Source organism: Mycteria americana, chromosome 17, assembly GCF_035582795.1.
Source record: "Mycteria americana isolate JAX WOST 10 ecotype Jacksonville Zoo and Gardens chromosome 17, USCA_MyAme_1.0, whole genome shotgun sequence".
NCBI lineage: Eukaryota > Metazoa > Chordata > Aves > Ciconiiformes > Ciconiidae > Mycteria > Mycteria americana.
In genome coordinates, this window is record NC_134381.1 from 10,071,529 (window position 1) to 10,089,189 (window position 17,661).

Consider the following 17,661-nt stretch of genomic DNA (forward strand, 5'->3'; position numbering starts at 1 on the left):
AGGGGCAGGGAAACTCCGTGAATTAGTGTCCTTCTCATCAGAGTCGGGCATCAGCACCGAGCACTGGCTGCTCTAACTCAGTAACATTCCCTAGCAGTAGCAATAATGGATTTTTTTTCTCATTGGGAGGAAAAAAGAAATTCAGTCTCGTAAAAAGATATCCCTCCCCTTACCGGAATTTAAATTTAGGATCTAAAACTCCCTGGCAGCGCCTCTTTGAAATGCTCTTTTTAAATGCTGACTGCGTCTGTTTTAAACTGCTGGCAGAACAGGCTTTTACCAGACATGACGTGAAGATGACCCCGTGGTGCTGCTCAGTTCTCTGCTGCCTTCTCCCCTTATATCTTCAGAGCCACACTTGCCCCCCTGACCGGCCCATAAGCCCACCCCTCTGCCGAGTCGCTCTGGTTGCGTCGAGCAACGCTCCAGCCTGGGTCTCTTTGAAGAGCACTTAGTCGTGTCTGGAGCATTGATTAAATACGGCAGCGCCGGAGCTGTGCTGAGCGTTGAGCAGACCCTGCCACGCTCGATTTACAGGGTTACCTAAGGACCCAGGACATGCGGAGTCTTCCAATGTCAAAGCCGTCTCTGCTCGCGGTGTGGGGGGATTGCAGCGGGCCAGGGGCACCCAGGGGACCTCCCCGGCCCTGCAGAGCTTAACCCTTCGGTGCTCGGAAACAAAGCTTTCTGGCCCACGCAAGGATGGCTTGCACAGGAGGCAGTGGCTTTGCCAAGTGTGACTGTAGGCAGAAACCTAGGTGGAGAAAGCACATGGTTGGAGGGAGTGGAAGAGGTGATAACGTGTTGCTTTTGATAGAAACACGATGCACGGCTGGAACCTCCAAGGAACACCACCGGGCAGAGCTTGGGGTGCTCGTGGCCCCTTCCCCACGGTCACCCAAAGCAATAAATGTTTGATAGAGGGTTTCTCTGTGACAAAGAAAAGCTGCTCCTTGGAGCCATCACTATGGAGAATTTGCAGGGTCTCCCAGCTCCTCATCCTCTGCCCTTTCCTCGCTCCTGTCTTTCTTGTCCTGTTTGCATCATTTCCAGCTCCGTGGCAAAGAGAAAACCTCTAGTCTTAAATGGAGAGATTGGGACATTCAGAAAATGCCTCTGAAGATGAGCGGCACAGTGCAGGCATGGTGCTTCGTGTGCAGGGGGGCTGGCATTGCCCTGGCTGCTTTGCAGGTGGGCAGAGCCACGGAGGGTGCTGGATCCCACGGGAGACGTGTGGCAGGAGGAGGAAATGGAGGGAGGAAAGTCTAATCTCCAGCTCCGGAGACTCAGGTGACTAAAAAGAAGCCAAGAAGTCTCCTGTGTGTTCAGCAGCAGCACTTGCTTCTCAGGCGAGAAATGCAGGTGTAGGTAGATGTGGAGCATCCCATTACCCTGACATTGCCTCCGGAGCCTTGCACCGGCAGCTGGAGACCCGCTTTCCTTTCAGACCCCTAGAACATCTCAGCCAGTGGCTGTAGGGAAGGGAACATCAGCAGTAATGCTCTAACTCTGTAGCCTGCACTGACATCCTGTGATCGGGTACCTGCTTCGTGCCTACCGTTAATGGTGATTGCATGGGCAGCACCACTAAAATTATAGGTCCATTAATTAATTTCTGAATGGTGGTGGAATTCCCCAGGGAGCGCGTACAGTATGAGGACTCTATTAATTCATCTTGATTAACATTATCACAATGAATACCAAATGAATTCATAACGATCAGCCAATTATTTAAAAGTGTGACAGATGGGATCTTTGTAACTCTAGAAGTGCACTCAGGCGGTGCTGGCTGATCTTCTGATGCTGGCATTGCATGAGGAGAGCTTCAGAGAAGGGCAGAAAGCTGGTGCATCGGCAGTCAGTAGATGTTTGGGGTATAATCCCCATGTAGGGAAAGCTGGAATAACTCCCCTGGTCCCCAGATAAACCTCTCTCTTCTTATAAACCTAAAAATTCACAGTGTCTCATGGCAGGTTTGGAGATGTCCTAGTGTTGTCCTAGACCTAAAAGTGAGAAGTTGGATCTTGCTAAGCTTTGGCTTTGAGCAGCTCTTGAGTTTCACGTGTGATATCCACCTGATTTGTCAACAAAACGTCTCCTTCCCATTGCATCCATCCCAGCTCACTGCTGCTGCCCCCCCACTTTGCCAGCCCGGAGCCTTGTCCGTGTCCTTACACCAGTCCCGCTGCCTCCACACCACCTCTGTTCTGGGGAACGGTTTTGGGCTAAATCCTGCATTGCTAATTCCCTTTGCCTAAATGCTCACAACATAGCTGGCTTTTTATCCTTTAGTGTAAATTGTTGCATCTTTTAAGTAACAGAGCCAGGGTAATGGGCCTCATTTCCCTAAAAAATATCTTGCTCTGGAGACCTAATTTATAGCTACATAAAGGCATAGCAGATTCCTGCTGGGGAAGTATCTCTCCTGTAGCCCAAAGGTATTTGTATGTCATAGAAGTACAGTAAAACCCTCTAAACTAAGAACTATAGCTCCGGTGAGAGAATAGGGCATCCTGCGTGGTGGTGAGCAGTGCTGCAACCTGCAGAGTGATGCTGGGAAGAAGAGGGTGAGGGCCAAGTTCATACCCAAAAGCCTGTGCCAGAATGGTAAAAGGAAAAGGCTCTCTTACGTAGCTAAGAAGTTGGCTTAAAGGAGTAAAGGCACCGGGAGCTCTTGGGCAGCCGATGGAGCTCTGGAAGGGTTTGATCCTGACACCTGGGAAATCTCCAGGTGGACATGCCAAGAGCAGACCTGGAGGGATGGACCTTGGCCACGTGCTGCGGGAAGGAGCCTGGCCAGGGCAGACGAGGCGTGTGCCCACGGAGGAGGGAGGCAGGGGGTGCCCGCGGGGTACTGCTGGAGGGACAGGGGATTGCTTCAGGGCTACGAGGCTTTGCTTTTGCAGTCGGGTCTCGGGCATCTTGGCTTAAAGGGGTGAAAGCCTGCAGAAGCGGAAGATTCCTTCTAGTGCGTGCATCTCTTCTTGCTGCTCCCTGTTAAAAACATTTAAGGTAGATCCTGATGCTGTGCCCACGGTGAATGAGCCTCATGGACTCTGAGGTATTGCAGCTATAATAAATAAGCAACTGGGAGCATTTTCCCCCTATGAATTACCGCCAGCTGTGTGAGGCTTTGGTTTTTGTACTCTGTCTCCCACTAAATACCGGATAGTCAACAAAATTAAGATTACCATCAGGGATCTTGACTAATGCAGGGATTATTATTGTGGGGGTGGCTGTTTGCATCTAGAAGCATAGCTCTCTCTGCTTGATCTGTTACTCATTAGGGTCTAAGGTGTCTGTGTATCAGCAGCCTTGTATTTTAAAGGGAAAAAGTGGAAACTGCCTTTGAGTTAGAGAGGCAGTGGTCTTGTGAAGAGGTGGGAGTAAACACTGAGGGTCTTGGGATAAAGACGTCTTGCATGTGATGCCGTGAGCTGGGGTTAACTTCAGAGGCGAAGGGGATCATCGGAGACTAGAAACTCCACGGCCTCGCGTTGCAGCCTGTCGTTATCTCGTGTGATGAGGTCCCAGCCCCACCATTGCTGGCAACGCCGCCGGATCGCACAGCGAGCAGGAAATACCAGCGAGGAGCCCTTTCTCATGCTCCTGCCGGCCGCCCTTGGACGGCTCACAGGGAGCAGACGTTGGGAACCGGTGCAGCCCGGCCCCGCTCTGTCTCCCGCCTCTCCTTCCCCCAGCACTGCCTCCGGACACGAGCGGCTCCTTGCGTGAGCCAGACTGTCTCCGTTGGACCTGCTGGGCTGCCCGGTTTGTTAAGAGGGCTACCACTTGCCAAGCTGAAGCCTGCAGCCTGAGCGTGCTGCGGAGCACTGACGGCGGCATTTGATGCCGACGGGGTGAAATGGATGTTGATGCATCTCCGCTGGGAAGCTCGTAGCCCATCTGGAGACCAGAAGGCTGTCCTCCCCCAGCGGCTGTGACTCGGGCTGCATAACTGACCCCTAAGATCGTTCCTAAACCCAGGCGCAGATACCGTAACGGCGGTGGCCTGGGTATGGCGCGGCTGCAGCTTGCCTCCGTAAGCTGCCGTGACATGATCCAGAGTCACGCTCTGAGGATCCAGGACATCTTCTGTCCGGTTGCTTGCCTGATCTCTGACTCCAAGACTTCATTACACTTCACAGCCTGAGATAATTCTTCCTCTTCCCCTGTGTTTGTGGGTTGGTTTTTCCCCTCTTGCTTGCACTGCCATCGAGCTGAGGGATTTACCCTAGGCGGGGTTTGACTTGCAGCATTGCAGGCAGCGACTCCAGTCTGCAGCTCGGAGACCTCTGCATGTCTCCAGGCTGTTCAGGGAAATCACGTAGTCCAGAGGGACCACATTTTCCCTGTGTTTTAACCTGGCGCGACTTGGAGCTCAGCTCCTGCACTAACACGGCAGTCACTGAGTTGTGCCATGGCTGTGCACCCCCCCTGCGTCCCCGGAGCCAGCCCAGCTCCCGGAGCATCTCTGGGAGCCCACAGGAGCAAGAGGAGTGTGGGGAGAAAGAGCAGGAATTCAGGTCTGCAGCTCGCTGTCCAAGTGAATGTAAAAGCAGGCAAGTGGCCGTACCCCAGTGAAGGGGCAGAGTTCAAGAGCACAGTTATTTTTAGTAGTAATTTTGGAATGGAAAATGTCTTTCAGCTTAATGAGCTTGTTTCTTATATCCTTTTAAAGTGCTGCTCTTTAAACCAGCTGGTTAAATGATGCTGCGTTTGTTTTTTGTTTTTAAGGATACTCTTAGGTTGAGAAAAAGACCTTGGTTTATGATTTTCTCTCATTGCTTTAGCAATGTTGCTGTTTGCTTATACTTCCCAGTGTCCGGCTTTTGAGAGTGAAGTGAGATAGTGATTTTTGCTTTTGTTTTCCAGAGCCGTTTCCCATGTGGATTGACTGCATGCAAAGGTTTCAATCCACTTTTTAACACTCCATTTCACTGAAGTTACATTTTTTTAACATCACGGCGGTATTTTGCCTATCTTAAAAAAATGCAGTATTCAATTGAAAATGCTGGAGAAAAAAACACCATTTATTTCTTGCACCTCGGCTTTTGAGGTTGTTTGCAGTAGTAGAAAGCTGCATCTTTGAAAAAAAAGGAGGCACACGAAAGCGAAGCAGAAGAAACACTGTCTGAATTAGTTTCCTGAGCTATCGTCTCATTTTCGATATAAACAGGTACCTCAGGCATAAGCGCTTCAAGATGCCGATGATACACAGCTATGTTGTAGCTTCATAAAAAGGCAGCAGAGCCTAATAAATTCCAGCGCTAGTGAAACGGAAATCCCCAATAACCCTCCACCCAGCACTTCATAAATAAAGCAGCCACCCACTTGTAGGCCCAGAGGAGACTGAGCAGGTTTGGGTCTTGGAGGCCACCAGAGCCTCCGGGCTTTCCAGGAGGAGGGTGCTGTGCCCTGGTGATGCAGGGGCATGTCCCCAAAATGCACCTGGAAAGCATCCTCATCCCTGTTTGCTTTGTGGATCCCTGCATCTGCCGGGGAACGGCAAGGAGCAAAAAGGATGAAGGCGGGAGAGGATCAGAGCGTGCTAAGCTAGAACAGGAGAGCCAAGGACAAAAAGTGCATTTGCTGTTCGCCCACGGCTTTTTGCACTGCCAAGAACCGGGCTGAGCATCGGTGCTTGCCCCCCGTGGTGCCAGGCTCCCCGTGCCCAGGGAGTCCAGACACTGGATCTGTCCCCCAGAGAAAACCCCATTCAGTCCATTTTTGGTGGGAGTGAATTATCCTTCCCCCTCCTTCCCCATGAAAAGAAACAAACCCCAGCCAGTCATCCACGCTGTTGTTCTTGGAAGGATGGATTTTCGTCTCAGAAACAAGCGCTCACCTGTATTAACTCTGGGTGAGTGGTAGTTGGGAGCCGTCGTAGCCTCCACGTCTCTCCCAGCAAACAAACAAGCCTGCGATGCTCCTGCCCACGGGGGCTCTCAGAAACACCTCTGCCTTGGTGCAAAATCCTGTCCCCTTTGTGCCTCTTCCTCCCCTCATTAACATTCCTCCGGCACAAAAGCCCGGTGCCCGCCGAGCGTGGCAGTGCCCGTGGCAAGTGGCCGTGCCGGGGCGTGGGGGACCCGGCTGCGAGCGCCCGCATTGCATCTATGACCAGGCTTTAAAAACAGAGCATGCACTTGACATCTTTCTTTTTTTTTGAGTCTAATTAATCTGCAGATCACAGTATCGGGTTTCTCTCCAGGAGCCCAAGGCTTAAAAAGGAAAGAACTTTTGCTGGAGGATTGGGATTCTGGGGTGTTCACACCGCTCAAGGAGCAGGGACTTAGCGACGTTCATCACGAGGCTTGCAGGGAAGCGAAGTGGCGGGAGTTGGGGATGCTGCAGTGGTTTCTCAGCAGCGTCCTCCAAGTCCTCCCCAGAGCCTCAGCGAGCAGCTTGTTCTTCTCCAGCAGCTGGGAAGTTCATTACTCAAGCACAGCCACCCGCACTGGTTGGTTTGGGCACCTGAGCTTGGTTGGTTGCTCACTTTGCGATGGACTCAAACCCACCATCAGATGCTGCACCACGAGCAAAGGCAAGGAGTCCAGTGTTGATGTGCACACCGGCAGGGGACGGATCTGGCATCTTTGCACATCAGCCCTTGGACCCGGGCAGCTGAGGCTCATCTGCAATCCACGGGACGAGACATTTTGGTTCTTAAAGAGAGAGAGGTCACTGAGAAGTGGTCTTGACACATGGGGCTCCGTATCTTGCTGTACCGTGGCCTGGGGAAGTGCAGATGGGCTGGAGAAGCTCGAGATGAAAAATGACAGCAACCGGCCTTAGGCAAGTACAGGCCAAATCAAGCAGAATAACACGAGAGCCTCTTCATCAGGTGCCATGGAAAACACAGGCTTCTGTCCTTGGCTCGGCTGAGACATAGCTGGAGGAGGTGGGGCTGCCTCTCAGAGCTTTTTGACTACAACATCTTTTTTTCTCCTCAAGTGGATTGCAAGGTTTAAATGCTTCCCTTATGTTAAGAAAATCAGACTAGAAAACCTCTCAACCATACGAGTCTCCTCGAAGAAAAATAAGAGCATTGGCACAGCCATCAGCGCAGAGGAGAGCGCGGGGAAGCTCATCTCTGAAAACATGGCGCGGCAGACAGGGCTGGTGTAACCATGGCTTGGGACTGCTTTGCCTCGCAGGAGAGTGCTTTCTGGGTTGCAGCAAGCAATATGCCTGGCTTGCCTCCTGCATTTAAGATGAGGAGACCCACACTGTTGATCAAATGCTGTGCCACCCTCAGGACCAGAAAAATCAGCGTCGTTGGGAACGGCAGGGTCCTAAGAGTGGATCTCGTCTACCTGCTGCAGCCTGAGCGGTGAGGTGGAAGGACAAGGACACGGGCTCAGTGGCTCTCAATGGCTCTCAGTGGCTTCCCCGCATCCATCCGAGACAAGCCCCATAGTTTGTCCGGACGAGGCCGTCTGCTGAGGCAGTAATGGAGTGCGATGGGAGATGGGAGGGTCACGCTGGTCTTGCAGAGCCCTTGCCAGCCCTTCCCTCCTCCTGGTGAGCGGTGGCTCAGCCCGCAGCAGTGGGGATGTGTTCTCCAGCCCTTCACCTCATCACCATCTCATTGCAGTAAGAGGAGGAGAGCCCAGCTGAGGTTTGGAAAGGTCCTTGTAGGTCACGCTGTCAAGTGCCTTGTTATCACAGGCACTCTGTAGTTTAATCCTCTTCCCAAGGTCCTCTTGAACACAAGCTGGAGATCTCCTTGCCCACCCAGCTAAGCAGAAGGGCACCCTGCAGAGGGGGGCATCGATGATGAGCAGGAGAAGGGAGCTAGGAGCAGAACCAGCTCCCCTGAATTGCCACGCTGTGTCCTGTCCTTGCTAATCCTGCAAAGCATCACGTGTGAGACAGGAGAGAGAAGCATCTTGTGGCCTCTCTAGAGTTGAGAATATTTGTTTTTTCTTAAATACACATTCATTGTGCCACAAGGGAGAATTTGGGTTGGAGGAGCTAGTCGCATAACCCCTCTGGTTTTTTGTCTGTAGCCTGTGAGTTTGCAACTTACATGAAAGAAAGAGAAAAATCAAGCAGAAGCAACAAGAACCAAATGATATAATGATCTTTGTTTCTAAATTTTACTGTGTTACAGGGATGGAGCACCATCCATCCCGGCCCACAAGACTGCTGGGAAGCTGAGAAGAACAAGGTATTCCTATTTCAATATTACCAGAGAAGCTGCCATGCAGCTACCATGTCTGTATTTCCCTTTTTAAAAGATAAATAAAAATCAAAGCCACGAAGAAACCCAGCTCCCAAACCAAATCCATTTGAAAAATATATTTTTGTCATCTCCGCCGTGGTTTATTTGACAATCCCCAGTGGGAGTGGGGAGTGGACTCCAGAGATAAGGTCCTAGGTCTTTATGGTGAGGGGTCTCCTCACTACTGAAGATTTTCCTTCACACAAACATCCCATATTGCATGATTTAAAAATGAAAAAAAAGCTGATTTGCTTGAATACTTGCTCCTTCTTTCCTTCCCCCTACCCCACCTGCTATTTTTTCCTGCATCTCAAGAAACACAATCCCCATTCTTTTCTGAAATGGCGATGTGTCCCTCAGCATCTCTACTAAGAAGGAGCACCAGCTGGTCAGGTCCTCAGCAGGTCTGGGGTGATGCTGATTGCAGTAAATTGCAGACATCTACCACTGGGCTTATGCCAGCGGAGGTCAGAGACATGGAGGACTCTGCTAAGAAGCTGCATGACTGGCGGCTCTTAGACGCTTTTGCCTGCTCCTTGCACCTTGGATGCCCTCTCAGTTCTGCTGAGCTTCTGAAGCACAGGCTGCAAGGATGGCTGCATCTGCAGGGAAGTCCAAGTCTTGGAACCCACAGAGCACAAGAGTCTTGAACGTCGACTGCAAATCCCTGCGCCTTTCAGGACAACGTGTTGGGCTTGCCACCCCTGGAGCTGTATGATGCCTCAGGGTGAATCTGAAACGAGGAAAGTGGAGACACTAGATTTGAAACGAATTCAACCTCTGGATCCTGAAGAAGGACTTTGGGAGTGCCACACCTGGAAGAACAAGGTGACAGTACGATGACCATCAGAGGGGAATTCATGTGTGCGCTGACCACTGCACCCCAAGGCCAGGCACAGAGCCATTGCAGGAGCGAACCTGTTGCTCACATGAAGAATGAAGCTGTTCCCGCTTCATTCCTCGAGCTGCCTGTAGGGAGAGAAAATAGCATCTACAACTGAGTCAACATCTAGAGGAGTTGCTGCCTCGCAGGCATCCCCGAAAGCTACATCCAACAACCTGGGCTGGGCAGGTGTCCTGCATCGTTTCCAAGGGAGGAACAGGTCGGGTTCCTAAACACCTGGTAACGCGGGGCCCGAGAGCAAGCAGCAACTGAGCTTCACGTAGTAGAGTCACCTCATCCTGCAGATGCACACCTCGGGGAAGAGCTGTGCATGAAGCAGCTTCTTAGGGGGAATGGAGAATAACGGCGTCTCTGAGCTCAGCGTTAGGAAACAGTCACTGCTTTCCTGCAGCCCAGAGAGCCAGGGACAGGGGATGGATGGAGGTCATCCAAGCTGCGGGGAAGGGGGGGGATCGCAAAGTGATGCCAGGCTTGTCCTGGCTTTGGAGAAGGCTGTCTGGTCTTGGAAACACGGAGGTAGCAAAGCAGGTAACGCTCTCGCTGGCAAGGGCTTGGTTTATCTTTGGACCTGACATTCTCGGTGAGAATACGCCATCTGCTCTGCCTGGTGTGTCATTGCTGCCGCAGCCAGCTGGGCAGGGGCGAGTGTCAAGGGTTTTGCGTGGGGCTAAGCAGGCTGGGATGAGTCAGCTCTCCGCTGACCAGCTCCGCAGCGAGCAGCAGCACCAACTTTGTGGTGTAGCAGCTCAAAGCACAGATCAACAGAAATAACTACTTATATGTATAATCTCTTTCCATCTCTCTCTTCCATCTATCGTTTATGTCAGGTAGATTCAGCCCTATCACTATCAAACGTTGTCGTGATGACCTGTAAGATTCACTCTCCTATAACCCTTCAAGTGTATCTGATTCTTCACCCCCAAGAATGTGACTGTTGGTTTTGAGGAGGTTGAGATTTGCAGATTTAAGGCTTTGGGTAGCCACTGTCTCCCCAGACCTCTGCAATGCTTTCCCACAAATCCCAGTGTCCAGCTAAGTCACTGGTGGCCGAGCAAGAGGATGTGTTTTTTGGATTAACAGCCCTTCCCGGTGGAGTGGCTCCAGCGCTGGAGGTGGTTGATCTCAGAGCAAGGAACCACGCTTTGCACCTTTATCCTTGAGACCTGCTGTGACTGTGCGTCAGGTCTTTGGCATTTAAGTCATTTTATAAAATCCCATTTGTTGAGGGTTTGCCTTTCTCTTAGGCTTTTCTGTTATTTAGTAGGTGTTTTATCTCTTCTAATGTGCCCAAAGGAGTTTTGGTGCATCTGTGCTGTTGAAGAAGGGTTGGCATTAAGCAAAAATTTCTAGCCTTTTGATGATTGAGAAAGCGGGGGGGGGGGGGGGGGGGGGAGAATTTAAGCAGGATTTTATGTTGGCCTGAAAAAGTGAAGAGAAGAATCCATGCCAGACAAGAGCCAGATGGACAAAAGCCATGACACAAATCTGAGCTCTGACAGCAGCAGCTTACCTGGCTCTGGCAGACCAAGCAGAAAACATTGCGTGGGCCTCGGGAGCCTCTGCAGCCCATAAACTTAAGAGCAGTTTGCAAAAAATAACCTCTTGCTTTTTGCATAACAGCTTTCACGTGGAAGGAGTCTGAACGCTGTTGAAGTGCAGCAAACAGCAACGCTGCACGGGCGGCTGCTGCGGGAGGGGAGGGCGAGCAGTGGAAATCAGCCCCAGGCCTTCGCGTGCTGGGGTGGAGCTGGGTTAATGGGATCAACGCCCATATAGGACTCTTTTAGCATGTGTCTTAATTTCCTGTGTTTTAAGAAATAAGTTTTATGTTCTAGGTTTTATTTTTGCATTTGGCATAGAGCTGGTCCCACTGATTGCCTAAAAAGCCTTATCATGTTACAGACAGCTCTGATTTCCCTAGAACGATACCTGTGCCCCTGCTGCTTTCTCTTAACATTGCATAACCAGCTTCAAATTCAGCAAGAGAGGTGAAGTGTTAGGATAATTGTCAAAAAATAGCAGGTCTTTTACATTACTGAGTGCCTCATTCAGTCCTCAGCAAAGAGCTGGGTAAGTTCAGGGAGTTGTCTCTCATGGCCAGTGATGGAAACTCCTGTTGCTTGGGCTGATCTCAACTAGACTGGGCTAAAACGTACTGTGGGAAACAACGGTGTGTGAAAAGTGTGTGATTTAGGGTATGTAACGTGATGACTGAGAAAGAGATAGTTACCGATGTAACTGTCTGCACAGAGCTGCTTTCCAGGTTTAGGGAGAGCGTGTGTGCTGGTTTCAAAGGGAGATCATTAATAATAATGTTATTAGCATCTAATAAGTGTTTTTCATCTATGTACTGCTCAGACATTAACTCATCAGCATGTGACATGTTTCTGGCTGGATTACTCCTACCACACAGGATTTGGGACAGGTCTCTCCTGTCTAGAAATTGCCCAGAGACAAAGACTGGATGGTGGTTTGCATAGGGCGCCTGCCGGCAGGTCCCAGCTCCCAGCTCCTGTCCCACGGTAGCACCGTCCTGCCACAGAGCCTCGCGGCAGCCGTTAGCATCACTGCTGGACCAGGGAACTAGCATGGCATGACCTCGACGGGAGTTCAGCACTAACAGGCTCAGAAGATGGTTGAACTCTGGACTTATGCTTTAAACTGACCGATTTCTCTTTTCTTTAGGATTCCCTTATGCTATCACTTCACCCATCCATTTCCCTCTCCTGCGGTGACTCGCCGTGTTGCTTCCTTTGCTTTTCATCATTTGTCTTTAACCTTTTTTATTTCCAGGACTTCTCCCTCTGCAGAAAGAGGAGTTTCCCAGCAGAGGCCAGGTCTGAGGGGGAGCCTCCCTCGCCGTGCTCCAGGGGAGCACACACGGAGCAGCTCTCCCAGGCCAGGGCTGCTCGGTGGCTTCCCCAAACCTCACACCCCCTCGGACTATCCAAGCCCGAGACCCACTGACCACACTGGTGGAAAGGTCAGGTGGGAGAACAAGACATCAGATGTCTGTGTGATCCTACAGGTCTGAGGGTGCTTTAGGTTTTCACGGCTAAGTAACGCCTGTAGCTCCGTGGAGCTTTGGGGTCCCAGCTCAGCCTGTGACACCATGGCCGGGAGCCCTAGACTGACACTGTCCCTTCTCTGTCCACTTCCAGCCGTCCAGGAGGAAAGGCAGCGGGGCAAGGACCGCAACGAGAACGAGGTGGAGTCAACAAGTAGTGCTAACGAGGACATGCCCGTGGAAAAGATCTTGGAAGCTGAACTCGCAGTGGAGCCAAAGACAGAGACGTACATTGAAGCAAATATGGGCTTGACGCCGAGCTCGGTAAGGCACCTCTCCCCTTGGCCCCATCCCCGGCACACGGGGCAGAAGGGATGGCTTGTGGGGCCTCGGGATTGACCTAGCACAAATACAGCAGCGAGCCTCGGTCAGAGAGGGTTATCTTATGGGAGAAGAAATAAGTAGAGCTCAGAAATGCAACTTCTTAGCTCTGCTGTAGGCACCATGCGTGAGCTTAGATGAAAGCATGAGGAAGGCAAACCCCTCTGCCCCTGCGCAACCACCAGCACTGGTTCTTGTCTGTCTCGCTGCCATAGCGAAGGAACAGGTACTGTAAGGCATAGTCAGAAGGGCTCACAGATAAGATTTTATTTTAGTTAACAGCCCTTAGTGGTAGAAGGCAGGAAGACGCGCCATGCTCTGAACAGCCCAGAGTCCAATCAAGCCAATAAACAGAGCTGTGCGGCTGAAGTGCAAAGAGATAAGAGTTGTAAAATTGGGGTGTGACTTTTCAGATACAGAATTATACAGCTGCTTGGCTCTAAGAAGAGAACACCTGGAGAAGTTTGCCGAGAAGTTTGTTTTCAAGTTCCTTTCCCATTCAGAAGCTTGCATTATAACTGGGCCTGCTCGAGGCATCCAGGCTCTAACAGGACCTTGTGTAAACAAGATAGCTGACAGGGAAATAGGAAAAGAGTGAGAAGCTGTGATGAGGGAAACTGTCTTGGTCCCTTTCCTGAGAGATTCCCTTATCAGCAGGTTATGGCCTTGCTTAGAGAAAGCCTCCCTGCAAAGCAGGTACCTCCAAATGTAACAGCCAGCCCATCCTCTGAAATTCTTTGTAGGATAGACCCTATGCAAAGCCCTCATAAAGAGCCCTGTGGCAGAGAAAGTACTTGCTGCCCAGTCTAGGCAGCCTTTAGGATGCAGTCCCCATTCCTCAATAGCCCCCGTTCCCGTGAAAGTAATGGGAATAGAGGAATGCCTCTAAAAGGTGGGACTGCAATTGTGGCAACTACTGTAGCAGTAGGGTCAGGAGTGGGGCTAATTACCCCGGCCCTGGGTGCACTGGGGGAGCCCTGGGATACCGAGGGACTGGGAAGTCTCAAAGCAAAGAGCTGGAGGGGCAGAGGAAAAAAATAAATTGCCATGCGGCATTGTGCGTGTGGCTTTTGGGGCCAGGGTCAGCTGCACGTGTTTAATTTCTCATTTGCCTTACGGCGATGCCCTCTCGCAGGCACGCAGCGTCATCCCACGGCATGCTCTGTTAGCAGGAGAGGGCACCGCTGCTGCAAGGTGTCGTCGGGGCTGTGGGGAGTATAAATTACCCCAGTAATAAATTTATTTAAATTTATATATAAAATAAATTTTTATATAAATTTATTTAAATTTATATATAAAATAAATTTATATATAAATTTATTTAAATTTATTTATACCCCAGTATAAATTATTATACTGCTAGCTGTTGCCAGGCTTGCTGCTGGGGAGGGGAGCATGTCCTGGCTGCCTGGCAGTCCTTCAGGGGGGCACAGAGCGTGTGGGGCTCGGCGAGCGTGTGGGCTGGCTAACCCGGGAGAGCAGGAACATAGGCTGAAATACCCCTCTGCATTTCCCATTGCTCTGTCCTAGGCGTCTGTGAGGCTGAGATGATGAAATGTAGGTATTTCTGGGAAGTGGAAGGACTCTGCAGTATTTATTTTCTGCTACAGTAATACTTTCTCTCTTTCTTTATATGAGGCTTGGGGGATTGAGCAGGGAATACCTCATCTGGCAGGGCTTGACAGGAGATCTCAGAGTCGGGCTGCTCCTTGTAGAAGTCTAAGTCTTGACTGCCTCTATGGCTTGCTCTTTTTGGCCTTTACCTACAAGGACACTTTCTGGCTGGCTTGCTACGTGAGGTTTTTCAGTGCATAAGGCTTCCTGCTAAGGACAGAGCCGATTGCTCAGCGGAACAGTCCAGAAGCAGATGCAGGGCCGTGGTGCTGCCCTGCATTTGAGAGCCCCGTTGCACCCTGCCGGCAGCGATGCCCTCCGACCAGAGCAGCCGTGAAGCTTGCAAGGGGCTTCTTTGGAGGAGGCAACTCAGCCGTGGTTAGCGAGGGGCTCGGAGAGGCTCTGACGGCTATCAAGATTAAAAATACTTCAGGGGAGTTGTAGCCAGTGTTGTGCTGACTTGAAAACAAACCCCAGAGAGCGAGCTGAAATAAATGGCTTCGTCTGGCACTGCGTCTCCTCAGCCTCTTGTAGCAAATTGAAAGCTGGTTCCTGCATAATTCAACACGCATTACTGTGAACAAGGATGTGTGTTGCATCTAAATAGAAGCAGGAGGCTTGTTGAAATGCCCTATTATTGTCAAGCGGCTTCTGTCGATGAGGTGACATTTGTAGCAGGTTTAGCAGATGTATGAGATCAGCAGCTCGCAGTGACGAGGCCACCGGATGGGGCGAGGGAAGACGGAGGAGCTGCCCTCCTCCCAGCCCTCCCCAGAGAGCCCATGTGATGGAAAGGCAGACAAATTCACTCCCTAATAGACATGGGGTAAAACACAAGCTGTTTCCTTTTAGCCTGGTATGTTGGGTCCTTTTATTTGCGCCCCTGCACCTTAGTCCATCTGCATTGAACGCTGCCGGTGAGCTGGAGAGCTCCGGCGCTTGCGAGGACATTTCCACCGGGCTGTGCCAGGCTGGGACGGAGGTGGCAGGGTGCTGTAGGAGTTCACACCCTCCTCTCCCAGATGCTCTCATCTCTGTGACTGTCACCTTGTGCCGTGGTGCCCTGGCTGCTCTGAGAGCGGAGATCCCGGCTCTGGTTGAGGGAGGTCCCTCTGCTTTGCCAGGCTGGCGCTGGCACTGGTTTCTTCCACCTAGGACAGCGTGGGACCCATCTGTGGGGCTTCAGCACAGTCCTCGGAGCTGGTAAAAGGGGAGGGCAGGGGGTCTGCAGCCTGTGAGCTGCTCCAGCAGCCCTGGTATCTAAACACGTTGTTGCTGGTGAAGTGTGCTGCTCCGAGTACGTGACCAGGGAGGGGACCCATGGCTCTGTCCTGACACCTTGATTGACACCAGAGAGGATGGGGTACGGTCGTGGTTTGAAGCCCATGATGGGGAAAGGGGAGTACAGTGGGGTGTGATCCTTGTGGGTGCCACGGACAGGACGGGGAGGGACGCTGAGCCAGGCAGAAAGCAGCTAAGACAGAGGGCTGTGCCCCTGCAAATCTGCTCTCCTGCCTCGGGTAGTAGGAGAGTGCCAAGACTAGCGTTTCGATGACCATCACTAAAACACTCACTTGAAGTAATTGCACCAGTGAGCCCCTGATAACAGCTCTTCAGCTGCTGCAAATAGCTGCTAATTGCGAGTTGTCTGGCTTCTGACCGTGGCAAAGGGGATGAAGCCTTTGGGAGGTTCCCACAAGCTGTAAATGAGCACGGCTGCAGAATTCCTCCACGCTGTGTGTCCCAGGAAGCCCTGGGACCCCGTGTGATCCCTGTCCCTCAGGAGCTGGGGACCAGCTGTACGCCCTCAGCAGGTGCCTGTCCCCGGGCAGTACGACGGGGTGCGAGGATGGGTTTGCCTCTGCCCCGTGTCCCTGGCAGCCACAAAGCTGGGCTCCTGCAGTGTAAGCACCACCTCGGATGGGCTCCTGGCCACTGAAAGGCAAAGCCTGTAACTGAGAGGTGTTATCCCCATTAGCTCTTAATTGGCCTTTGAGCAGCTGGTTTCAAGTCACCATTTTCTGGAAGATGTCTCCAAGCTCTGGTTTTCCAGAAGGATCAGGTGCCTGCGTGTCCTTTCATTCTGTCACACTCCGGCACTGTGCCCTTGCTATTTACTGCGGGAGGGGATTTGCTTACCGTGCACGGGGAGGGTTGCTAGCACCGCTTTGCAGATCCCCTCCTGGAGACAGGCAGGGCCCTTTTGGCTTGCAGGGATGATACTTTTAGCTGCCTCTCAAGCTACGGTGATTAAGTTCTGCCAGGAAGCACCATGGTGGTTCCAGGAACTGCCATCTGAGGTGTAATTAAAGGCTGGGCCCCTCGCTGAGGCTTTGTACGAAGCACGGAAGGTACAGCTTGTGCTGCCGGCGGAGCAGCGGTGATACAGCCTGGGCCGGGAGATGCGGAGCCCGGCTTGCTGCATCGGGGCGAGTCCTAGAGATGGCGACAACCTGCCCAGAAGCAAGCCCTGATAAAAGCTTTGGCGAAAACATCTAACTTTCCTAAAGTACCCCTTTCATGGGGCTGTGCAGGCGCTTGTTGCTTCATGGGTCAGGTTCTGCTGGATCGTGGGGTCTCCCGTAAGTCGTGTCCTGCTCCGGGGCATGCAGGGCTCCATCCCCGTCCTGCCCCGTGGGAGCCGGGATGCCTGGGTTCTCCACCTGGCTGCTCCAGCTTGCTGACCAAACTCGGATGACTTGAAGTTGGTGATGTTACTATAGCCTGGGCCAAGGGCGTCCCTCCTCACCCTTCCTGCAAATGCCTCTGAATGCTGATGTTCCCCGTGTTTCCAGTGAAACACTTAACCCTGCAAAGCTCCTCCTCACACCCACTTTAGGGTTTTCCTGTGGTCCAGAGGAAAACCCCTATTTTCTCCCTCTTCTGGGGAACAGCCCACTCCCTGCTCACATCTCCTTGCCCAGGGAAGAGCCCCAGCTCCCTCGGAGCGAGACTCCCCTGCCCTTGCACCCCTCAGGAGCTGCTGGAGATGGGCAGAGCAAGGAGGGGGAGATCCCCGTAACGATGCTCCCTGCTCCTCAGCTGCGCTGCTGAACGCCAGCCCATTCCCATCCGTCTCTGCATGCAACAGGTGAAAATACTTTGAAGGCGGGTGCCCCTGAGCTTGCCAGATGCTGGTTATTTTAAGCCTGCAGAATGGGAGACGTTGGCTACTGAGGCACAGAGTTTGTGTTCGCTGCCAGGGGACAGCGGAGGGGACCGGGCAGGGGTCCGGGCCATGGCTCCGGTGGGCAGGAGTGAGACTCAGCAGCGTGGTCCTCATCTGCCCAGCCTGGGAGAGGGGTTTGCCGTAGAGCAGCCAGCTCAGGGTGAGGAAAGGCTTTGTCCTGCTGAAACCGAGACTCTTGCCAGAGGGAGAGGTTACCCTGGCGTTCGTGTCTGCTCTGCCTCGGCCGCGCTGAACTCCCACCCCTTCCCCCTGCGATCCGGGGGTGAAGTAAACACTCCTCCTCCAATTTGGAAACTGCTCTTTTAAGGACATGGAAGAAAAATAATCATACCATC

At 52.1% G+C, this 17,661-nt stretch overlaps 1 protein-coding gene across 4 annotated transcripts in view; it reads left to right on the top strand.

Annotated features, from left to right (window-relative positions):
• RXRA (retinoid X receptor alpha) overlaps window positions 1-17,661 on the top strand; it is a 122,171-nt gene that overhangs the window by 86,807 nt on the left and 17,703 nt on the right. For all 4 annotated transcript variants that reach the window (XM_075519508.1, XM_075519506.1, XM_075519507.1 and 1 more), the window contains exon 5: window positions 12,296-12,465. In XM_075519508.1, the coding sequence (XP_075375623.1) occupies window positions 12,296-12,465 (170 nt within the window). The remainder of the gene's footprint in view (window positions 1-12,295; window positions 12,466-17,661) is intronic.